Below are 25,787 nucleotides of genomic sequence, written 5' to 3'. Positions count from 1 at the left end.
ATTAATTCTTTTTTTGTTTTTAACAGTTCGAGTTATTGAGGCCTAAACTTCTGAGAAAAGTAGAATTAATTCCGTTGTTTTTTTTTAAATTTTCCGCAATTTTTGCCTAAATTTCCGCGAAATTTGCTAAAATTTATTAAAATTTCTAAAAATAGTGTTGTTGATTTTATTTTTAAAGACAAAAGAGTATTTTGATTATTTTGATTTCATTTTTTGTCAAAATTTTGGGCTAAGTATTTCAAAACTCAGCTCTTTTTTTAATCAAAAAACACCACGAAATAAGCTTCTTTAGTCCACTTTGGTTAAATTTAACGGATGTACACCCCCAAACTACACAAATAAAATCTTTGTATACTCGAAGAGGGGCTATTTTTACTTCAAATTCTATTGAGAGTGCTCTGTATTTTGAACTTTGCCGTTTTTTGCTAACTTTACTCACTGATTATCAAAAACGCAGAATTTAATTTTGTGTTTTTAACTAACAAATTATCTGTATATTTGACATTCGAAAAGTTAAGTGTTCCTAATGGGCAATAAGCATTAGCTGGGCTAACTCTTGGACCGTTACAATAAAAAACGATTCGGATTGTAATCAGTCGGTCTTTTTTTAAATAAATTGACATTTCTTTATATTAATTAAAGAACAGAACATATCAAATCAAAGCTGAGTGATTGATGCAAGTGGCTTCTTATGAAGCTCCAAGCTAATGCATTTAGTTTTTTAATTAAAAACTTAGGGTCCTTTTGACTTCTAAAAATAATTGATTTTTAAATAAATAATGGCCTAATGAAATTTTACTCTATTTTTTCTTAATTTAGTCAGTTTTTTGCTTAGTGTCAGCAAAGAAAGAACGCTTTTTGTTTCTAGTGAATTAAAATTTTATATTTATTGCGGTTTTAAGCCTTAAGTTATTGTTTTCTTAATTTGATACTACTAGATTTCAGATTTCTTTTTTGATATTTGCCAGTTTTCAGTTTTGTAGCATTATCACATTATTGACAGTTCTCATATCACAATATTAGCAATCAAAATAAGGCACAATCTAACATATTAAAGTCCCGAAAGATGTAGATTATCGTTTTCACGGCTTGGGCACTTATTTCTTGAAGAAATTAATTAAATTTTTAAATTTTGTCTTTAACTGTCGTTTTTACTTTGTCGTTTAAGTCTTATGAAGTTTCCTGTATAATGACAAGTTTTGTGGACTTTTCTTGGAAAACTAGATGAGCCGATAGTCTGATAATAATAGATAGCTTACGGCTCTCACGACTTTGAAAACAATTGTTTTCCAAAAAAATTTTGTTTCTTCGCAATTTTGTTCTTTTTATTGTTTTTGTTACCCCAATCTCGTTTATTACAGGTCAAATTTGACATTTTTGGTGTCAAGGGAAAGTTTCAAAAAATTGGTGTCACAATTATATTTCTAAAGAAACCGTTATGACCTTTCTGGCTTCGACATCGGTTTTTTACAAAAAAAGTAAGTTGATTTGATTTTTGTCATATTCGACGTTCTTTGCGGAGACTCAAGACATATTCTGGATAACTTCGGACCTCAGACGCTCTCTTTGGACGAATTAACAAACCTATTTAAATATTTATTTTTGTAATCAATGAAATTCATGACTTTAGAATTAATTTTTTTTTTCGAAAAATATCAAAATATTACTTTATTTTTTGTCCGTTTGTTACCAAATCTTATTAACGAAAGGCTACATACTACGTTATTGGAGTTCGAAGAAGGCACAATCAGGCACACGAGGGCCAAAATATGGCTTTACGGGTTCGACGGCGTTTTCTGGCAAATTTTATCTGAATTTTTTATTGTTGTCTTTTTGTTGTTCATATTAGCCGCATAAAAAATTGAATACGGACAGGACTTAATGCTTTTCTATAGAAGCATTGACAATTGTTAGCTTTTGTGATTTTTCACTTGATTTCTAATGGTTTTCCTCACTTTGAAGTGAATTGTTTTAAAAAAAGCAAATTTTTAAACTTTACTCTTTTTGTTCTTTTGGCCTAATTGTTACCAAACGTTTTTATGGACTGGTTCCATATATTTTCTGGTGATTTATAAGTTCTTTTGTTTATTTTCAGTTATATCTGACGGTATGTTGACTTCGTCATTAAGTTTTGTTTTTTAAAATGGACATAAATTTTTTGATGTAATTAATGTTTATTGTTGTTGTTTGATTTTGCTATTCATCTTAACTTGCCTCCTTAATATTGGCATATCTCATCAGTCTAGTGCATTATTTACTCCCCTGAGTTATTTGCTTTGAAGGCTGTCTTTTCATTCATACACCTTATTTGAAAAATACCTGGCTTTTTCAGCTTTTTTAAAAGTTTTTTTGGGTTTTTTTTGGGATTCCCAAAAATAATTTTTTGGTTTTTCTATCTGTTCCTCCTTTGGTAGACAATTGTGCCAAAATTGTGGATGAGCCGCGTCGGAACCTTATGTGCAATCGCACATTACCGAGCCTCCTTGTTGAGTTAAAAATTAAAAAAAACGCCAACTTAACCACGAAAATTTTTCGTATTCACCAATTTTTGGGTCGCATTAAACTTATAAAGGTAGTTCAAGCAATATTGATCAGATTTTTTTTCGTTCTTGAACTGTTACGTCATGAGGTGGCATGAAGTGGCTTCAATATAGAACCCAAGCTCTAAATTTCCCCTTGTAGACCCTTTTGACTGTTTTTACTCTTTCCTCTTTATTATAAACATTAAAATATGATCGGGTTAAATGTTTTAATGTTTCTTATCGGTTTCCAAAAAATGGAATTTGTAATTTTTTGAGAGTAATAATGCAAAATTTAATGAGGGAGAAAAAAGGTATACACTTTTTGTTGTTTTAGTGTTTAATAGTCAGTGTTCTTTTTGAAACAGCAGCCGTACTGACTCACCCTAATTTAACCATTACTAGTACAAGGACAGAATAAAGGACCGCTGCTAGGATCCATTTCGCGTCTGTTTATAAAGTATACACACAGTCGGTCTCTTTCAAACAATGGCGGCTCCCTCTGAAATTTCCAATCTTTCTGCTGAATAATTAAAGCGGTTTAAAAAGTCTCCTTGGAAAAAGCACAATGCATTAATCAGCTTTCGCGTGTTAGTCGAGTATTAACTTACGTATCCTTTCTTATGACCTTATTATATTCAAAATCCATTATTTGAAAGAGAATTTTCCTCGTTAAATTTTTCTTTTACTTTTTTCCATCATTTTTAGACATAACATATGCAGGCGCATTTTTAAATACGGTTGGTTTACTTATTATGTGCAGCTTTTGAGTATTTGTTAATATAAAAATGGTCGTCAATACGAGCAAAAAAGTTTTGAATAAATGAATAAATACTACCACCATTAGGAATACACAACGCTTTTTTTCTGATAGCGTAATAAATTTGTAAATGTGACTTATAGTGACTTATTTGCGCAAAAAGTGTAAAAGGCCGCTGCGATTATTCTCTCCCCCTAATTTTTCTATTCCTAATCCCCCCCCATTTTTCCATTGCCAATGCTCCTCCCCTCCAATTTTTCCATTGTTAGCTCCCACTTCCTTCCATTTGTCGCTTGCACTAACCCCATCTAATTTTTCTCAGCTTTCAATATTTCCCGGCCACTATAATTTAATTTGCGGATATGTTTCCTTAAGTCAATTTTCTCAATTTTCGCCACTTTTAATAGCCCCACGTCGCAGCTCAAATCTGAATGAGTGACAATTAGAAATAGTCCCAAAGCGGGCTTCCATTTTATGGGCAGGGCCGTGAGGGGGGAGCGGGGTGGGGGTTGAATGGGTGATATCTCTACGGAAAAGCAAAGAGGCATGACTAATGTATGTCGTGGGTCTGCTGGGTGAATTGTAAATTTGTAATTGACATAAATCCTTTTTCTTGACAACTTCAGCTATATTTCACTTTTTTCCTGTCAGCAAATTTAGCAGGCACTGCTCTGTGTTGTGTGTTATGTCGGTTAAGTTGAATAAATCTCAATTTAATAATATATGTCCAAATCGTGCCACAAGAACCTATAAAAGTGAGGGAAAACAAATTGAATTATAGATTTAAAACGACAGCTAAGTATGCTTTTGTAAGAGTGTATCTATCAACTCTAAAGGGTATCCAAGCATATTTCTATGCTCTTTTATCAGCTTTCACATGCTGTAGAACTTGATCACGCTTTCAGAGTGTGAACAAAGGAACGAAACACGTTTTGTTTCTTAATGTCTAACCATTAATAATAGATGTATGCCATATATACGTGCTATGCTTAACGATTGATGTTTCCTACACCAGGCTCATTTTTCCCACGCTTTCTGGGGGAAAATTTTCCGTTTTTGAGGAAAAATGAAACTGAATGGAAGTGATTATAAATCATCATTATAGATTCTGAAGTGAATTCAGTTTTTCATTACAGTGGATGAATTTTAAATTCCGGTCCACTGAAATGCTTGAGACGTTTAAAAATTCAGCGCGTTTAACCAAAACAAAAGTTATAGATTTTTAAGAGAGTAATTCAAGCTAAAGAAGTCTATACGTTTTTGTTTGACTTGAGTATATTAATTTCTAGGGTTTTCGAAGAATAAAGGTAAAATTTTTCAACGTTTGATGTACGACTTTAAACAAATGATGGCGTTTGCGTTTCTCAATGTCACAAAAAGTCTCTTTAAAAACTTTGGCTATTTCAAAGGGAAAGTTTGGCGACGTTAACCTTGCATTATAATATAATAGGAGTCTGAATCAAAGGTATTTCGTCTTTGTTGTTTTCGAACAACATACTTTTTGTTGCTGTAACAAACATAAACGGTACTGTAAGCTGGAAAAAGGAGAGATCTTTGCATCTGCAAATAAAAGAAAAAGGCTGGTCCTGTTGAAACTGAAACAAATAACAATACCTTAAGTTTTTAAGTTTTCCTAGTTCCGTCTTGATTGGGAACATAAGCCAATTTCGGCGTGCGGGGTTTTAGATTCCTAAAGGTCGCTGACGTTATTTCGCTGACTTTATGAGGGCTGTGAATTTATATATGAGAAGTTGAAAACTGTAGCATGAGTTTAATATCGTAAAACAAATTAGAGCAAATGATTTTTTATTTTTCAGGTCGCAAAACTTCTCGAAATGCTCCTCCCGTAGCCGAGTTTGGCGACCATCGAGAGCCCGACTTCTGGCTCCCGAGATCTCTGGACTCACAGAAACCACCGACGTCAACTCAACTCAACATTTACACTGATCATGACGGCAACACGGCTACAACGAACACTGCACCTTTTATGCGAATGCAGCGGCCGAGCAATGTCACGACTTCGAACCGAGCAAGCACTGCTGTCGTCGTCAACGATTCCGGATCTGACTCCCGAAACTCTCCCCTAGTTGCCCCTCGGAACCCAAATCGCGCTGGGTTAACCGATGGCAACCCCAGAAACGACGGAGGTAGTCCAACATCAAGTGGTGGAATTCTGATCAACCCTTCCAATCAAATCCTGCAACCTCCGTCCTCTGGACATGAAAAATGGAATCTTCCGCGTGATAACTCATTCCGCCACGCGCATAGTAACAGTCAATCATCGAACACTTCAACAAACCCTCGACAAAGGAACTCAATGGACCTGGACACAATTGACGAAGATCTGCAATCAATGAACGTGAACAACAATGTCAACAATAACACACCTGCGCCACTTCCAGACCTGTGCCAAGACGCCCATCATAGTAGTCTGGAAAAACAAGGCAACAACAATCAACAACAACAACAACAACAACAACAACAACAACAACAACAGTCGTTCCAGCGCCATGGATCCTTGCCAAATACGACTGTCTACCTGTCGGGATCTGAAAACGCTAATCAACTTACAACTGTCGGAAGAACTGCCATTGTATAATTAATACACACCAAACTCAATTAAGTGTCAATTAATGTTCAAAATCAAAATATCCCTTCAAAATTTTCAGTTAATTTTTGTGACCTTTTGTCATACTTTTAAAATTTGTTCACTGTTATAGAAAGAAAAAATTCGTTACATGTGTCTATAATGCTTAGATGTTTCAGAGTAGAAGTAAAACTTTCAAAAATAAGATGTAATTAATTAACTAATTAACAGTGATGACCAATTAAATAGAGTAAATTGTATATTTTGATGTGTTTCTGATTGCATAATGCAGATATCAACCTACTTTTGAATGTGTATGTTCGTTTGGTAATATTCAGTTTTTCTCAATAAAATTTTACAAAACAATTTATTTTGCTGATTCGGTTGATTGAACTATTATTTGTTTAATTGCTCTTGAACGAAGTTCATAGCAATTATTGAAAAAGTGTTGGTCTTTTTTATGCACATTTTTGCTTGAACGTTTCCGCGCTTCTCTTCTAGAACTTCGCTTCTTCTTTGACTTCTCAAGTGTCTTTTCACGCTTTTGTTCTTCATTTTTGAGTGATCTCTATTGTTCTCATTCCGAAGTAAAGCTTGCTGCTAAAATAAAAACGATTGCCGCAAAGAAATTACAAGGGATTGATAGCCGAGTGAGTTGAGCTTCGCGAGGTCAGTGGTTCAAATCCCTGAGTGGACAACTGCTTTTCAAACCTAGAGAACTGCTTTTCTTCCTGAAGAACAGTTCCTAAATTAGATTGCATCACCTGTCGTTCGAGAGGATTTCGTCCTACATTAGTCGATTTATGTTTTTTTTGCTACGTTGCTCAGAAATTCGTACTTTATCATGAAGCGGACAGTTATAGCGAATGCTTAACAGCTCGGGTTGGAATGTTAACCCTGGAGTATCCAACATGATTAACAGCCTTTTGCAAGAATTTCGCAATGTTTTGAAAGATTAAAACCAGAGAAAAACCTGTTTTTTTAAAAATCAAGCTTTTCTAAAAAGTTTTTCAACCCTTTTATCGACTATTTTGTAAACTCTTACCAAGTTCAAATTTAAAACAAAATTCAATTTCAAATTGAGGGTATGATTATAAAGCAATGATAAGAAGTGCAAATAAAATTAAAAGACAAAAATATCAAATAGCAAACTTTCCAAAGAATTAATAACGAACTGTGCATTGTTTAAACGCTGATAAACACACTATTAGAGTTCAATGATTTCTGTTGGCATTGCTCGAAAGGAAACCTCCAAAGCTATTCCACCCTTGGATAACTGGTTTACCACCCCAGAGAAATCTTTTTTTCTTCCTTAAAAATAGTTCCTAAATAATATAGCATCTCCTGTCGTTGGAGAGGAATTCGTCCGATATTAGTCGATTTATGTTTTTTTGCTATGTTGCTCAAAACTTGCACTTTATCATGAAGGGGACAGTTATAGCTAATGCTTAACAGCTCGGATTGGAATGTTAACCTTGGAGTATCTAGCACGACTAACAGCCTCTGGCAAGATTTTCGCAATATTTTGAAAGATTAAAGCCGAGAATAAAAATATGTCTTTTTTTATATCACGCTTTTCTAACAAATTTTTCCAACCCCTTTATCTACTATTTTGAAAACTCTGACCAAGTTCAAATTTAAAACAATATTCAATTGCAAAGTGAGGGTATGATTATAAAGCAATGATAAGAAGTGCAAATAAAATTAAAAGACAAAAAATTTCGAATAGAAAACTTTTACCAAAGAATTATTAACGAACTGTGCATTGTTTAAACGCTGATAAACACTTTTACAGAAATCAAAGATTCTTCAAAGTTCTGTTGGCATTGCTCAAAAGGAAACCTGCATAGCTTTCCCACCCTTGGACAATTGCCTTACCAACCTAGAGAAATCTGCTTTTCTTCCTGAAAAACAGTTCCTAAATTAGATTGCATCACCTGTCGTTCACGAGGAATTCGTCTGACATTAGTCGGTTTATGTTTTTTTGCTACGTTGCTCAGAAATTCGTACTTTATCATGAAGCGGACAGTTATAGCGAATGCTTAACAGCTCGGGTTGGAATGTTAACCCTGGAGTATCCAACATGATTAACAGCCTTTTGCAAGAATTTCGAAATGTTTTGAAAGATTAAAACCAGAGAAAAACCTGTTTTTTTAAAAATCAAGCTTTTCTAAAAAGTTTTTCAACCCTTTTATCGACTATTTTGTAAACTCTTACCAAGTTCAAATTTAAAACAAAATTCAATTTCAAATTGAGGGTATGATTATAAAGCAATGATAAGAAGTGCAAATAAAATTAAAAGACAAAAATATCAAATAGCAAACTTTCCAAAGAATTAATAACGAACTGTGCATTGTTTAAACGCTGATAAACACACTATTAGAGTTCAATGATTTCTGTTGGCATTGCTCGAAAGGAAACCTCCAAAGCTATTCCACCCTTGGATAACTGGTTTACCACCCCAGAGAAATCTTTTTTTTTCCTTAAAAATAGTTCCTAAATAATATAGCATCTCCTGTCGTTGGAGAGGAATTCGTCCGATATTAGTCGATTTATGTTTTTTTGCTATGTTGCTCAAAACTTGCACTTTATCATGAAGGGGACAGTTATAGCTAATGCTTAACAGCTCGGATTGGAATGTTAACCTTGGAGTATCTAGCACGACTAACAGCCTCTGGCAAGATTTTCGCAATATTTTGAAAGATTAAAGCCGAGAATAAAAATATGTCTTTTTTTATATCACGCTTTTCTAATAAATTTTTCCAACCCCTTTATCTACTATTTTGAAAACTCTGACCAAGTTCAAATTTAAAACAATATTCAATTGCAAAGTGAGGGTATGATTATAAAGCAATGATAAGAAGTGCAAATAAAATTAAAAGACAAAAAATTTCGAATAGAAAACTTTTACCAAAGAATTATTAACGAACTGTGCATTGTTTAAACGCTGATAAACACTTTTACAGAAATCAAAGATTCTTCAAAGTTCTGTTGGCATTGCTCAAAAGGAAACCTGCATAGCTTTCCCACCCTTGGACAATTGCCTTACCAACCTAGAGAAATCTGCTTTTCTTCCTGAAAAACAGTTCCTAAATTAGATTGCATCACCTGTCGTTCACGAGGAATTCGTCTGACATTAGTCGGTTTATGTTTTTTTGCTACGTTGCTCAGAAATTCGTACTTTATCATGAAGCGGACAGTTATAGCGAATGCTTAACAGCTCGGGTTGGAATGTTAACCCTGGAGTATCCAACATGATTAACAGCCTTTTGCAAGAATTTCGCAATGTTTTGAAAGATTAAAACCAGAGAAAAACCTGTTTTTTTAAAAATCAAGCTTTTCTAAAAAGTTTTTCAACCCTTTTATCGACTATTTTGTAAACTCTTACCAAGTTCAAATTTAAAACAAAATTCAATTTCAAATTGAGGGTATGATTATAAAGCAATGATAAGAAGTGCAAATAAAATTAAAAGACAAAAATATCAAATAGCAAACTTTCCAAAGAATTAATAACGAACTGTGCATTGTTTAAACGCTGATAAACACACTATTAGAGTTCAATGATTTCTGTTGGCATTGCTCGAAAGTAAACCTCCAAAGCTATTCCACCCTTGGATAACTGGTTTACCACCCCAGAGAAATCTTTTTTTCTTCCTTAAAAATAGTTCCTAAATAATATAGCATCTCCTGTCGTTGGAGAGGAATTCGTCCGATATTAGTCGATCTATGTTTTTTTGCTATGTTGCTCAAAACTTGCACTTTATCATGAAGGGGACAGTTATAGCTAATGCTTAACAGCTCGGATTGGAATGTTAACCTTGGAGTATCTAGCACGACTAACAGCCTCTGGCAAGATTTTCGCAATATTTTGAAAGATTAAAGCCGAGAATAAAAATATGTCTTTTTTTATATCACGCTTTTCTAATAAATTTTTCCAACCCCTTTATCTACTATTTTGAAAACTCTGACCAAGTTCAAATTTAAAACAATATTCAATTGCAAAGTGAGGGTATGATTATAAAGCAATGATAAGAAGTGCAAATAAAATTAAAAGACAAAAAATTTCGAATAGAAAACTTTTACCAAAGAATTATTAACGAACTGTGCATTGTTTAAACGCTGATAAACACTTTTACAGAAATCAAAGATTCTTCAAAGTTCTGTTGGCATTGCTCAAAAGGAAACCTGCATAGCTTTCCCACCCTTGGACAATTGCCTTACCAACCTAGAGAAATCTGCTTTTCTTCCTGAAAAACAGTTCCTAAATTAGATTGCATCACCTGTCGTTCACGAGGAATTCGTCTGACATTAGTCGGTTTATGTTTTTTTGCTACGTTGCTCAGAAATTCGTACTTTATCATGAAGCGGACAGTTATAGCGAATGCTTAACAGCTCGGGTTGGAATGTTAACCCTGGGGTATCCAACATGATTAACAGCCTTTTGCAAGAATTTCGCAATGTTTTGAAAGATTAAAACCAGAGAAAAACCTGTTTTTTTTAAAAATCAAGCTTTTCTAAAAACTTTTTCAACCCTTTTATCGACTATTTTGTAAACTCTTACCAAGTTCAAATTTAAAACAAAATTCAATTTCAAATTGAGGGTATGATTATAAAGCAATGATAAGAAGTGCAAATAAAATTAAAAGACAAAAATATCAAATAGCAAACTTTCCAAAGAATTAATAACGAACTGTGCATTGTTTAAACGCTGATAAACACACTATTAGAGTTCAATGATTTCTGTTGGCATTGCTCGAAAGGAAACCTCCAAAGCTATTCCACCCTTGGATAACTGGTTTACCACCCCAGAGAAATCTTTTTTTCTTCCTTAAAAATAGTTCCTAAATAATATAGCATCTCCTGTCGTTGGAGAGGAATTCGTCCGATATTAGTCGATTTATGTTTTTTTGCTATGTTGCTCAAAACTTGCACTTTATCATGAAGGGGACAGTTATAGCTAATGCTTAACAGCTCGGATTGGAATGTTAACCTTGGAGTATCTAGCACGACTAACAGCCTCTGGCAAGATTTTCGCAATATTTTGAAAGATTAAAGCCGAGAATAAAAATATGTCTTTTTTTATATCACGCTTTTCTAATAAATTTTTCCAACCCCTTTATCTACTATTTTGAAAACTCTGACCAAGTTCAAATTTAAAACAATATTCAATTGCAAAGTGAGGGTATGATTATAAAGCAATGATAAGAAGTGCAAATAAAATTAAAAGACAAAAAATTTCGAATAGAAAACTTTTACCAAAGAATTATTAACGAACTGTGCATTGTTTAAACGCTGATAAACACTTTTACAGAAATCAAAGATTCTTCAAAGTTCTGTTGGCATTGCTCAAAAGGAAACCTGCATAGCTTTCCCACCCTTGGACAATTGCCTTACCAACCTAGAGAAATCTGCTTTTCTTCCTGAAAAACAGTTCCTAAATTAGATTGCATCACCTGTCGTTCACGAGGAATTCGTCTGACATTAGTCGGTTTATGTTTTTTTTTACGTTGCTCAGAAATTCGTACTTTATCATGAAGCGGACAGTTATAGCGAATGCTTAACAGCTCGGGTTGGAATGTTAACCCTGGAGTATCCAACATGATTAACAGCCTTTTGCAAGAATTTCGCAATGTTTTGAAAGATTAAAACCAGAGAAAAACCTGTTTTTTTAAAAATCAAGCTTTTCTAAAAAGTTTTTCAACCGTTTTATCGACTATTTTGTAAACTCTTACCAAGTTCAAATTTAAAACAAAATTCAATTTCAAATTGAGGGTATGATTATAAAGCAATGATAAGAAGTGCAAATAAAATTAAAAGACAAAAATATTAAATAGCAAACTTTCCAAAGAATTAATAACGAACTGTGCATTGTTTAAACGCTGATAAACACACTATTAGAGTTCAATGATTTCTGTTGGCATTGCTCGAAAGGAAACCTCCAAAGCTATTCCACCCTTGGATAACTGGTTTACCACCCCAGAGAAATCTTTTTTTCTTCCTTAAAAATAGTTCCTAAATAATATAGCATCTCCTGTCGTTGGAGAGGAATTCGTCCGATATTAGTCGATTTATGTTTTTTTGCTATGTTGCTCAAAACTTGCACTTTATCATGAAGGGGACAGTTATAGCTAATGCTTAACAGCTCGGATTGGAATGTTAACCTTGGAGTATCTAGCACGACTAACAGCCTCTGGCAAGATTTTCGCAATATTTTGAAAGATTAAAGCCGAGAATAAAAATATGTCTTTTTTTATATCACGCTTTTCTAATAAATTTTTCCAACCCCTTTATCTACTATTTTGAAAACTCTGACCAAGTTCAAATTTAAAACAATATTCAATTGCAAAGTGAGGGTATGATTATAAAGCAATGATAAGAAGTGCAAATAAAATTAAAAGACAAAAAATTTCGAATAGAAAACTTTTACCAAAGAATTATTAACGAACTGTGCATTGTTTAAACGCTGATAAACACTTTTACAGAAATCAAAGATTCTTCAAAGTTCTGTTGGCATTGCTCAAAAGGAAACCTGCATAGCTTTCCCACCCTTGGACAATTGCCTTACCAACTTAGAGAAATCTGCTTTTCTTCCTGAAAAACAGTTCCTAAATTAGATTGCATCACCTGTCGTTCACGAGGAATTCGTCTGACATTAGTCGGTTTATGTTTTTTTGCTACGTTGCTCCAAAATTTGTACTTTATCATGAAGGGTACAGTTATAGCGAATGCTTAACAGCTCCAGTTGGAATGCTAACCTTGGAGTATCTAGTACGACTAACAGCCTTTTGAAGATTTTCGCTATTATTTGAAAGGTTAAAAACTAAAGAATAAAAATATGTCTATTCTTTATATCAAGCTATTTTAAAAACTTTTCAACCCCTTTATCGACTATTTTGAAAACTCTGACAAAATTCAAATACAAAACAATATTCAATTTCAAATTGAGGGTATGATTTTAAAGCAATGATAAGAAGTGCAAATAAAATTTAAAAATTTCAAATAGCAAACTTTTCCCAAAGAGTTATTAACGAAATTTGCCTTGTTTAAACGCTGATAAACACACTAACAAAATTCAAAGTTTTTGCAACGTTCTGTTGGCATTGCTCTCAAGGAAACCTGCAAAGCCGACTGAACAATAGTTTTTTTTGCTAAAACACAGATAAAGAATGGATTTTTGGTTTATTTATATTTTAAGACACTCACGTCTATATCTCATGATTTTTCTGCTCAAAAACTAAAAGGTTGCGTTTGTAACATCTAATGACTGTAGAGTTTTTATGGAGAAAAAAGTTTGTGTCAGTTTCTCGGCAAAAGTCCTGCTAGATCTTGCTAGATGACCCCAGTTATCCATAAACTTGAGTGCTAAATCAATTATCTGATCAAGGTTTCAGTTTTTTTTTAAATTTGGCCATAGACAATTCAAACTGAAAGATTTTTATCCGCCATGCTATTCCAAGTGGCGAGGCCCAGAATGCTCTTGAATCAACAAAATTTATTTTTACAAAAATCACCTCACTGTTTTTCAAAAACTGTATTCCATTTGTGGGGAACATGAGTTACAACTGAAGCTGCCACTGTTCGTAAACAATTCAACATTTTTTTTATTGCAATCAACTTATTAACTTATCAAAACTTTTGTTATCAGAACTTAGTTTAGATTTTTAATATATTCTTACGCCCAAAACTAAGCGCAAATAAGTTAAATAACAGATGATATAGCACAGTCGAGTTGATAAATGCGGGAATAATAATTTTTTGTTCAAATCTAAAATAGATGTGTTTATTGTTTAGGATAGAGGTATTTTTATCTTGAAGCATAAATAGGAAAGCAATATATTTACTCCAAATGACCCAGTAGGAATTGGTTTGCCCTTCAAAAACCATAGTTAATCTAAAACATGCCTAATCTTGTCAAGATCTAACTGTGTTAAATGACATGATAAGATCAAGATAGGTGCAAACTTGTACATATTTCAATTGGTATTAAGAAACAAGATTTTGAGATGATAACAAAAAAAACTACTTCGACATTGCAAAATATGCAACGTTACAAAGAATTGTCAAAAATGTCAGAAAAATCTGCTCCCAATAAATAATTTAACAACAATTTAGCCAACTTTTCCCAGTAAAATTAAATCTATAGACAGATGCAAGCTCTGTATGTTCATTTTACACACCTCATACAAGACCACCGCCTGGAGGACACCCTCACTAGGGTCACATGAAAAAATTTTCAAAATTTTTATAAAAAAGTCAACATCACAACTAATTGAAGTTAAAAAAAATAATATAGCAAATTTGAGAAACAATCTGCAATTTTAGGCCAGGTACGTTACACATTTTCAATTTATATCAAATTTGCATTGAAATTTGCAAAAATCACAAGGCATAAACTTCTTCCTCTTTTGGGGCAAGGTTCCACTAAACTTTCTTCCCAAAATTTAGTAAATTTTATGGGAGTCAAATTTTGGTCCTTTGTGTTTGGTCTCTGTACATAGTACCCTGCATCAATTCTTAACAAAAATCACAGGACTAGTGTTGATCATTTTCAACTGCAAATTTGATTCAGAAAATGTTTTTTTCCATATCTTACTTCCTTAAAAATTTGTTTTTATGTGCCAATATTGATCAAGGTTTTACCAAGTTTCGCTTGGAAATTTTCGTGACATGTCTTGATAATATCTTGGCAAGATTTTAACAATGTGTTGCTAGAAAATTTTCCCTATCAAAATCTCTCGCAAGATGTTTCAAGTTTTGCAAGAGTTATCAAGATCTGAATGTAATTAACTCTTGTGGGTTAAGAATGTTTGACTGTATCAACTGATCTGTTTGACTTGATCTTCATTTATGTCTGCAGAGTCAAAATTGAAGACATGCTGCTTGAAATTTTGTAATTCGTTTCCTCATTGAGCTTTTTAACTGTCTTCTTGCTGTGTTCTTAATTTTAGATGGGTCATTACGAAAAACAAATGATTTTTATAGGTAGCTTAAAAGCATCAAAAGTTGTTTTTTTATGTGGTAGTTGATCAGCTTTTCAATGATCCGATTCTGTTGTTATGGTGTACTATCATATCTTAAGCTCTATTTTTTTGTAAGTATCCATCATTTAACTTTTGAAATTTCTCGATCACATTCATTTTGCTTCAAAATATTATTTTTGTGCTTTTTCTTATATGAGGCTTCACTTGAAATGAGCTTTTGCCGGCAGAATTTTAACTCCTTTTATTTGAAAAAGGAAAGCTTCAGTTCCCAGATTTTGAAAAAAAAACGTCTCCTTTAGTGGCTGACTATAGTTTTTATTTGTTGACGAGAGTGCTCTGTCAAAAGCTACCCAAATGTTAAAACATGTATCAGTGCTGCGTGGAGTGACATTGCTTCTGTCATGAGAATACGAAATGGAAATCAGTAAATAAAGCATGATAAATCCAAAAACAAACCCAAAATAACCACACTCTTTCGTGTGCCATTTCAGCATACGTTTCATACACCGTGTATGGCTCACTAAAGTTCATGCTAGACATGCAAGATAAGATAAGATTTACCCCCCGGTGAGTTGGGGTTGGGAACGATTGAAAGGTATACGGAAGGCTGACGAAAAATAAATTAAATTTCGGAAGCTTAGTTTAATGTTAATTCGTAAGAAAGACTGTTCACCGAGTTTCTTAACAAATTTGGTTAGTTGGTGTTTCTTTTCTTTCAATCGTTTTTTTCCTGTTGATTTGCTCTTGCTGTATTGATTTCCTCGATCTGTGTTTATCTGTTTGTTCTGTGCCAAAAATAATATGTATGATTAACTCCCAGTCATTATCATTTAGGTTAAATTTCTTTTGTAATTCATCATTATCTCATTATCTCTTTATCCGGTAGGTAAATCTTTCAAACGTCATGAGTTACTCACTCAAATTTATGCCTAGTGTAGTGAAAACATATTTCTAGCATTGAAAAGGTCAAATTCAGATGTTTTGTTTCCATGTTTTTTGGTAACTGACAGTTAGCAATGTGGGACATAAAGTCAAGTTTTTTGCGGCAAATCATCTTAACTTCCGTATTTAGCCCTCTTGAAGTTGCATCCGCAACATGCTCCACGGGGGCAACAGGTATAAGAGGGTAAACCACGAATAAATCCACCAAATAAAATATTGTTTGCAATTCCAGTTAGAATCCATAAACCCAAATTAATTTGAATAAAACTATATGCAAACCCATTTGCCTAAAACCGGAGCGCAAAAAATATTAACAAAAAGCTAATCAGCGAAAACACGGGCGAGACCGGACACGGGGCGGACGAAGGTGCCGTAAGCCGTTTTCACTTTAACTACTCTGTTGTTACCATCTCGTCCAGGGAACACTTCTTCTACTCTTCCCAGAGGCCAAATACCACGTGGGGTGAAGTCTTTCAGGACCCACACCACATCGTTGACTTTGAGTGAATTCCCGTCGTTTTCGGTCCATTTTGGTCGCTTTATCAAGGTCGGTAGGTATTCCCGGACCAGTCTCCTCCAGATGTGGTTGAGGAATTGTTGAACATTCTTCCAAGACTTCATGTTAGCTGGCTTGGTTGACGGGAAGATACCAGGGGGAAGAGAGTTGCAAGGACGCTGAATTAGAAAATGGTTTGGCGTCAATGGTTCTTCGTTTTCCATGGCGTCCGACACGTTTGTAAGTGGTCTGGAGTTCATCATAGCTTCTGCTTCAACCATGATTGTGTGGAAAACGTCAAAAGTAAACTTTCTTGACCCTAGAATGATCAAGAGCGTCCGCTTGACACTCTGGATCAGCCGCTCCCAAGCGCCGCCAAAATGAGGGCCATAAGGTGGGTTGAAGTGCCACTTGGTGTTCTGTGCTGCGAGTGCTTTGTGAATTTTGTCCTTGTCGAGGTCATTCAGACACCTTTTGAGTTCTTCTTTGGACCAACAAAAGTCTTACCGTTGTCACTGTACAAATCAGCGGGCTGACATCTTCGCGAAGTGAAGCGGCGGTAGGCGTTCAGAAAAGTGTCTGTATTCAAATCTGGACAGGTTTCCAAGTGAACAGCTCGCGTTACCAGACAAGTAAAGATGAGGCCGTAGTGTTTCTGAAGCTTATCTTTTTCTTCCTCAATGTAAAATGGGCCGAAAAAGTCTAATCCGCAGTTGGCAAATGTAAATTGTTTGTTTTCAGTCGGGAAGCGGCAATCAGGTAGCGGTGCCATAAAAGTCTCAATGCGTTGCGGTTAAAAACGTCGACAAAGGAAGCATTTGTATCTAATGCTCTGCAGTGTTCTGCGGAGACCAATTACGTAGTACCTTTGCTGTACAAAAGCCTTAGTGGCTTCTGTTCCCTGATGCACACAGATGCGATGGGCATGTTCGAGGTATAAACGACAAATGTGATCTTTTGCATGAAGTAGTATTGGCCGCTTGGCCAACTCGAGTTCACTGGGAGCAAAAATTAGCCTTCCACAGACGCGTAATATACCGTTCTTATCAAGCACTGGGTTTAACGACCTGTGTTTGAATTTCGGGTCCAGTTTACGGCTACTTTTTAGCAACTCGATGACGGTTGGGAAGCTATTGACTTGCGACATTTGTATCAAGAAAGATTTTGATAATTCAATGTCGTCAACAGTGTATTGATGGTGGTTGTCACGCTGTTTTTTCGCTCTGTAGATCAGATTGAAAACAGTAGCTATCGTTAGCAAAATCTTTGTCCATGTTGAAAACTGTTTAGGGTCGAGTACTGGTTTCTTGGTTCTTAAGGCGGATCGTGTTGTTGCAGCACAAATTTGCATTTGCTTTGTAGATCTACAAAAGACATCATTTGTGGAGAGAAAATCTGGTGGCTTAAACCATTTTGCTTCAATTTCCTTGGGTTCTAAACCACGAGTACCATGATCTGCAATGCGATTAGCAACAAAAACTGGTTGCTTCTTGGAAGAACCAATCCAGTCAAGGACAACTTGACTATCCGTCCAATAAAAAACATTGCTGATTTCAACAGAGAGTTCATGTCTAACAAAATTCAGGAGTCGAACACCTGTGACAGATGCCTCTAGTTCCAACTTTGGAACGCTCAACTGTTTTACGGGCGCTACTTTGCATTTCCCGATAACGAATGCAGTTTGTACTTCGTTGCTGGTCTTATTCAAGCTCCTGAGGTAGACAACAGCACACGTTGCAACAATCGATGCATCAACAAAAAAATGCAACTGGTTCTCTTTCTCCAGTAGATTCTGTGTTGTCATCTGTCGTGGAATTTCAAGTTGAGGCATAGAGTGATAACTGTTAAGGAGCTTTTGTAAGGGATGTAGAAGTTCAATTGGGAGTGGCTCGTCCCATTTTCTACCTAACTTCCAAAGCTGCTGAAGAAGAATTTTGAACTTTATTGTCATTGGACCAAGAAACCCAATTGGGTCAAAAATCGATGACACCAGACTGAAAAGTTTCCGTTGACTGTATTGTTCAGCTTCTTTAGGGAATTCTCCTAGGGATTTCATGAAAAATGTATCTTTTTCAAGGTTCCATTTTTGTCCGAGGACTCTTGTTTCACTCTTGGGCTCCTCGAGGTCTTCTGGAGTAATACACTGAAGAGCCTGTTGATGATTTGACAGGAATTTTGTGAGGCGGAAACCACCGGCTCGCAGGCAGTTCTTTACTTCAAATGCAGTCGCGTTGGCATTTTCAGGAGAGTCGAAGGACTGGATGTAATCATCCATATAAAAATAAGACTTTATAGCGCTCTGTGCTTTTGGATATGTCTCGACGTTGTCCTCTGCGCATCTGTTTAAGACAAAAATTGCACAAGATTGTGAGCAAGTTGCACCGAAAATCAATCTGGTAAATTGAAACTGTCGCACATAATTGTCAATAGACCATAGAAAACGTAGTGCAGATTGATCTTCATTTCGGATGCCGATTTGCATGAACATTCCTTCAATGTGTGCCAAAATAGCAATAGGTTTTTCACGAAATCTGACCAAAATTCCTATTAGACTGTTTAAGAGGTCTGGTCCTGTTAGAAGATTGGAATTTAGTGACTCGCCTTTGAATTTTGACGCTGCATTGGCGACACGACGCACTTTGTTTGGTTTGTTTGCGTTTTGAACAGGGTGATGCGGCAAGTACCATATTTTCTCAGGGAGTGGGTCTGTCATTTCCACCGGCTTGACGTAATTTTTCTCGAGATCTGTGACAAGAGTCTCTTGGTACATATCATTTAGTTTTGGATCATTATTAAGTCGTTTGTTCAAACTGTTTAGCTGATTGAGGGCAGAAAAATAGTTATTTTGAAGATTGGCAGGTACTTTCCATGGAAGACCAATTTCATACCTTTCGCCTGTGTGGTTGATAGTACTCTCAAGTATTTGAATTGCAGACTTTTCATCTTCAGTGATAGTATTATCTTCTTTTCTGGTACCATCGTTCTCTATTGATCAAAATTCTTGTATCAAATTGTCCAAGGTTTGTTCTGGACTTTTCCGACAGACATGGTATACAAATAGTTTCGATTTGTTAGAAGATTTTGAAGAGCGGCTTCCTAGTGTGTTCAGGTACTCTCCTGCAAGTGTCCATCCAAGCTTTGTCTTTACTCCAAAGGGGCGGATTTCGGTGCCTTGAATTACTTCAGTAGGATGCGTAAAGGCAAAAGCATTGACACCAAGGAGTGCTCCAATCTTACCTTCGGCAATGTCTGGGAAATATATGTGTCGAAGTTCATTGAAAGCATCGCAAACATAGTTTAGCTCAGTGACATTGGCTGCATTAACGTTTAATGTAGGGGTGCTGTAGGCTCTGGATATTTGGAACTTTTCATCAAACTGATTGAAAGGGCAAACTGTTATTTGTTGCTTTATTTTTGATAGGGGCATTTCGTAATCAACGCTTAGATATTGAACAGTAGTTGAAGATTGATATTCGCGTGGGAGTTCCAGATAGTCAGAAACAGCATCTAATAAAAACGTAAACTGACTGCCGGGGTCAATGAGAGCATACGTGTCGAATACTATATCTTCTTTGATAAAGGCTACTGGCAGCAGCTGTAACTGCTCAAACCAATCTTTCGGTGTACTGGATATTTGGTTGACATTGAAATTTTGGCTGGTAGAAGGTCCATTCAAATTCGCACGTTTTGATGACTGTTGATTATCATTATTTCCAAAATTTTTTCCGTACCTGAGATTGCCTTTGGGTTTGAATTTTGTTGTTTTATTCTGAGTTGCTTCACTACTTTTTTGCGTTTGTGAGTTGTTGTCGTCTTTCGATGACCAATTTTGTTGACCTGGGGATTTAGTTTGCTGTTGGACGTTGCTGGTAGTAAAAGCGGCATGTGTTCTGCTGAATTGTTTAGCTGGATTATGTAGTGTTGTATGGTGAAAACCATTACACACTTGACAACGCTTCGAGGAGGGACAAGTGTCTCTGCGATGTTGATTACTTAAACAGTTTGTACACAAGCTATTTTTCTGGATAGTTTGAAATCGACCTTCAGGGGACAATTTATGGTAGTCTGAACAAGTTGCAACAAAATGCGGTTTGTGACATTGAACACAATTCGTGTGATTGTTTGCAAACTGTTGCTCATTTTTCGAGCCGTTGTGATTAACCTTTCCTTGATCTAAATCGTTCCTTTGAGACTGTCTTGCAGTTGTTTGCTTAAACTGTTCTTGAACCGATTGTTGTGCTGTCACAGCAGGATAATTACCGTTTTTGTTGTGAGTGAAGGTACTGGTTCTATTTTCCTGGTTTACTTTGTCATAAACCCTTGCTTGAACATCAAGCCATTTTTGAAACTCAACAAGGGTAGTTGTTGTAACATTCTCTGTCAGGGTGTATTCAGTCCATTTAAGAAGCAAGTTGTGGGGAATTTTTTCCTTCGCTTTCCTCAATAATGTAGACGATTGAAGGTCGGCTTGAAAACCTAGGTTCTGAAAAGCCTGGACAAGTCTCCTTAGAAATGAAGAGAATGTTATGAAGGATTGCTTGTTGTAAGAACTGTTACATTTCCAGCTCTCTAATTGGTTGATAAAAGCGTTGACAACAGCTGAAGGGTCGCAAAAGCGGCTCATTATCTCGTTGAGGGCTGTATTATAATAGGATGGATCACAAGAGTAAGCATGTATCAGATCCTTTGCCTTACCCGACACTGAATTCTGTAGGTAGGTTATTCTGTGAGTGTCAGTAATTGAAATGTTATTGTGAACCATTGAGAAAAAATTATTTATCCACTCGTGATAGTGCATGGGGTTACCATTAAAATTTTGCAATTTTAATGGCGGCAATTTGATCGAGCATTTTAGGTCGACAGATGTTGGCTGAAGTTCACTATTGGTCATTGAGGGGACAAATTGTCCAGCTGTAGCAAACACTGGAGCCTGATGTTGCCTTACGCTTGAAGTTGGCAAGATGTTAGTTGGATAAAGATTAGGTAGAGGGGGAGGCCGCAACTGCGAAATTTCGTCGTTTGAATGACTTTGATTTACAGCGGGTTCAGCTGCCATGTTCTTGATCGGTAAAGGCTATGATAAATAAGCGTTTGCGTTGTTCTGACCAATGTCCACCATACTGGTTTGAGTAGCCGGATTGAAGCTATGGACTGGTTTGTTCGCTTCTTGAGAGGTTGTGGAATGCGTTGTAAGAAGTTGTAGATCGCTCTGCACTGACTGGATGTTTGCTTGCGCTGGGGTAGTGGATGGGTAAACAGGAGGCCTTTGAACTGGTAAACCCTGAATTGGGAAGCTGTTTGTCAAGGTTGTGTTTTTTACAGGATCATTGGGACCGATGTTGAAAGAACTGACACGTTGCACAAAACTGTTTTCAGGCTTTTGAGGTTTGAGTTGAACATCTTGACCTTTTGAAAAACAATAGCTCTGGACATCCGAAACTACGTTTGCAGTTGTTGTTGGTTTTAGATTGTTTGTGAAACAATAATGCATAGGCTGAACGTAGTTTTGTTTAGATGAGTGAGGGTTATGATCTATTGTCACGTATTCAGGTCCATGATTAAGAGGTTTGCCACTAATTGCTTTGCCAAGGAATGGGTTTCCACATTCATCTTGAAGGTTTGGACAAGGTACGTTGACGTTTCGGAAGCCTCTCTGACTTTCAGGGGTCAGAGATAAACTGAAACGGTTAACAAACTGCTTTTGTTTGGATTGAGAACCATTGAATTCTAAATCCTTTGCCGTTAGAAAATTGGGTTCTTGGTTCAACTGGTGATCCAAGTCTGACATGTTGAGGGGCGGCAAAATTAAGGTTTCTTGCTGCTGACTAGCATTGGGTTTTTCTTGGGTGTTTGATGTCATTGGATAATAATGACTAGCATGATGTGTTGAGTTGGAGTCAACAAACTGGTTTCTGTTCTGTTGATGGAAATTTTGTTGTTGATTTATCAAATGGCTAATAAGAGGATCCTGGATTTGCTGGTTGTTCAGGAACATTGAAGGCTTGACTGGTCTTGGAGGAATGGGCGGTGGATTAATGAAGACTGTTGTGTCGTTCGGTTGTGAACTGGCTGCTTGCTCGACAAATGTTTCTTCAGTGATAACATTACGGGTTGGTGTTGATCGTTCTGAATCCAGTCGTCGGCTGCTTGGGCGAGAGGGAATTGTGACGTCATCGCAAAATCTTGTTGAGGACTGGCTTAAAAGACCATCATCGTCCAATGTGTCAACTTCCAGTTCGGATTGCTGCAGTCTGGATGTTAAGGCTTTCTGTCTGTCGAGAATCGAAGTTGCTGTACTCTGGTGAGGCTTCGCCCTCAACACTGCTTCTGTCTTCTTGTCCAATTCTGTTTGCAGCGTTTTGGCTCTGCTTATCAGTAGATTTAATGATCGGAAGCTCTTTCTATCGTTTATTGCCTTCTGTAACAAATCAAGCTTGCTTCTCAAAGAACTTTCCGTTGATTTAAACATGTTTACTGCAAACTGACACTCGTCGTTGTTCCTTTGCGACATCGTTGATCTCTGTTGTTGTTGTTGTTGTTATGCTTGTCTTTCCGGTTAAAATGAAAACGGATAAAAACCGGAGCGACGACTTTTTGATGTCAAAATCTAATTTGGCTAATCAGCCAAAATATTTCCTATAAAATTTCAGCGACGCAACTTTTTTCGAAAACAAGGATCCTAAGGTTGTGATGGTGCTAATTATAGTAGATTTTATTTGCTAAAAAGAGAAAAAAAACTCGTTCGAAGGTTTATCGCTTTTTTTTTAACAGGACCAAATAACTGCTACGAATAGATTTTCTTTTTTTTTTTGTTTTCAAATGGTTTTTTTTTCTCGGACTATGACTGTAAACTTTAGTTTGTGCTTTCTCCCTGAATGTAAGCAAAAAAACAATTAGTTCTGCTGTTTTACTTTTACGAGAAGCCCAAAAGGAGGTTGCTGAAAAAAAATTATACTACAGCTTTTCTTTTTTGCGGAGCGACTAGGCAACGAGGGTTACAAGAAAAAACGTTGGTTGTTGAGTTGTCTCTGTGTTGATTTAGAAAAACCCACTAAGGACTTTACTGTGTAGAACTGCTTGAGGTGCTTGAGAGATGTTTTGCTCTTCTTGAAATAATTGAAATCTTCTAAATGGGGTGACTGCTGATACCAAAAAGAAATGGCTTCTCATTTTACAATGGTGACTTCTGAAACCAGTAAAAATTATCGATTTCTTCTCGGTAACTACTGGAAGCGTGGAAAATTTGTTCTTCTGATTGGTGACTACTGAGACCAGCAGGGGAATAGGGACTTCTTCTCGGTGACGTTTGTGACCGCGGACAAGGAAAAAATTAAACGGTTCTTAAAGTTAACAGGGGGAAACTTTTTGCTTTTTTTTGCTGAAGGCTATATTTTATATATATCGTTTTGCAAATCTTTCAAAAATTCAAAAGCTTTCTTCTAGCTTGGAAGTTGTTTTATGTGTTTTGCTTTCTTTATCGGAGGTGTTCTTGGGATTTTGTAATAAGAGTTTTCTATTTTTAAAGAAACCTGTTTCGAACTTTTTTCTGTAACTCTTATTGATAATATATTCCAAAAAAAAACAATTTGAGACAATTTGAGTTAGACTGTTTGATTTACAATTTAGGTTTTTTTTCGTGCAGTCCGAAAATCGAAACCGTTTTTCTTTTCTTTTTTCGAAAGGCCTTTTTAACTTCTTTTTTTTCTGAGGCTGACTCATATATCTACTAAATATCAACTTTCGGCAATTGCACGGTAAGTCAGAGGGCTAGTTTGACAATTTGGTTTGCTTTCAAGGCGATGTGTAGTCAGAAAAATCAACTATTTTTCTGAATTTTTTTTTCTGATTTCAAAAAAGTTTTCTTGGCAGTTCGAGTTATTGAGATCACAATTCGATGTATTGACCTAAATCGCTTTCTCTCCAGTGTAAAATTAACTCACAGGGCTAGCATAGGAGTTCAAACTGCAAATAGACAGGATATAAGGTCAGGAAATCAAAAGGAGTTTTTTTTTATTTTTCTGGCTTCAGAAAAAATTTTAAAAAATTCCTGATCTTTCTTGTTTTTGAGATCCCAGTGTACTATATTGACTAAAACATTTTTCTGGCTACTGCAAAACTAACTCAAAAAGATAGTTTAAGAGCGTATTTTGTGAATTAATAGGGTATGGGGGTCAGAAACTTGAAATGGGTTTTTTTGATTTTTTTTTGATTTCAGAAAAAATTTTCTGACATTATTCGTGTTTGATGACTCCGTATACTAAATCGACCAAGATAGCTTTCTGGCTACTGCAAAACTAAGTCACAAAGATTGTTTAAGAGTTTATTTTGTGAATCAGTAAGATATGGGGTCAGAAAATCAAAATGGGTTTTTTGATTTTTCTGATTTCACAAACAATTTTCTGACAATTCTCGTTTTTGATGACTCAGTATACTATATCGACCAAAATAGCTTTCTGGCTACTGCAAAACTAACTCACAAGGATAGTTTAAGAGTTTATTTTGTGAATCAATAAGATATGGGGTCAGAAAATCAAAATGGCTTTTTTGATTTTTCTGATTTCACAAACAATTTTCTGACAATTCTCGTTTTTGATGACTCAGTATAATATATCGACCAAAATAGCTTTCTGGCTACTGCAAAACTAACTCAAAAAGATAGTTTAAGAGTTTATTTTGTGAATCAATAAGATATGGGGTCAGAAAATCAAAATGGGTTTTTTGATTTTTCTGATTTCACAAACAATTTTCTGACAATTCTCGTTTTTGATGACTCAGTATACTATATCGACCAAAATAGCTTTCTGGCTACTGCTAAACTAACTCACAAAGATAGTTTAAGAGTTTATTTTGTGAATCAATAAGATAGGGGGTCAGAAAGTCAAAATGGAATTTTTGATTTTTCTGATTTCAGTAAAAATTTTCTGACAATTCTCGTTTTTGATGACTCAGTATGCTATATCGACCAAAATAGCTTTCTGGCTACTGCTAAACTAACTCACAAAGATAGTTTAAGAGTTTATTTTGTGAATCAATAAGATAGGGGGTCAGAAAATCAAAATGGGTTTTTTGATTTTTCTGGTTTCAGAAAAAACTTTCTGACAGTTCTCGTTTTTGATGACTCAGTATACTATATCGACCAAAATAGCTTTCTGGCTACTGTAAAACTAAATCACAAAGATAGTTTAAGAGTTTATTTTGTGAATCAATAAGATATGGGGTCAGAAAATCAACATGGGTTTTTTGATTTTTCTGACTTCAGAAAAAACTTTCGTACAATTCTTGTTTTTGAGACTCCAGTATGATATATCGACTAGAATGGCCTTCTCGCTATTTGAAAACTAGCTCAAAAGAAATAGTTCGAAGGCTTTTTTGGTATTTCATTAGAAAATGCAATCAGAAAATCGAAATGGGTTTTTTTTATTTTTCTGATTTTGCGACCATTTTTCTGACTTTTGGCCTTTTTCTCACCAAATTTTTCTTTCAAAGTAGTTAAATTGCTTTT

The 25,787-nt window shown here is 35.5% G+C and overlaps 2 protein-coding genes across 3 annotated transcripts in view; one reads left to right on the top strand and one right to left on the bottom strand.

Annotated features, from left to right (window-relative positions):
• Positions 1-6,232, top strand: part of LOC142336420 (protocadherin-11 X-linked-like) — a 30,632-nt gene extending 24,400 nt beyond the window's left edge. For both annotated transcript variants that reach the window (XM_075385250.1, XM_075385249.1), the window contains one exon: positions 5,097-6,232. In XM_075385250.1, the coding sequence (XP_075241365.1) occupies positions 5,097-5,878 (782 nt within the window). In that variant the 3' untranslated portion in view covers positions 5,879-6,232. The remainder of the gene's footprint in view (positions 1-5,096) is intronic.
• Positions 6,233-16,110: 9,878 nt separating this feature from the next.
• Positions 16,111-20,909, bottom strand: LOC142336719 (uncharacterized). The gene is made up of 3 exons (XM_075385631.1): positions 19,523-20,909; positions 17,324-19,270; positions 16,111-16,769 (listed from the first exon to the last, which is right to left on the bottom strand). The coding sequence occupies exons 1-3, from the start codon at positions 20,907-20,909 to the stop codon at positions 16,111-16,113; spliced, it is 3,993 nt and encodes a 1,330-aa protein (XP_075241746.1).
• Positions 20,910-25,787: the final 4,878 nt, after the last annotated feature.

Source organism: Convolutriloba macropyga, chromosome 3 (genome assembly GCF_964194025.1).
Source record: "Convolutriloba macropyga chromosome 3, txConMacr16.3, whole genome shotgun sequence".
NCBI classification, from domain to species: domain Eukaryota; kingdom Metazoa; phylum Xenacoelomorpha; order Acoela; family Convolutidae; genus Convolutriloba; species Convolutriloba macropyga.
The sequence above is the reverse complement of the archived record's forward strand: the minus strand, read 5'-3'. Positions and strand labels throughout refer to the sequence as shown.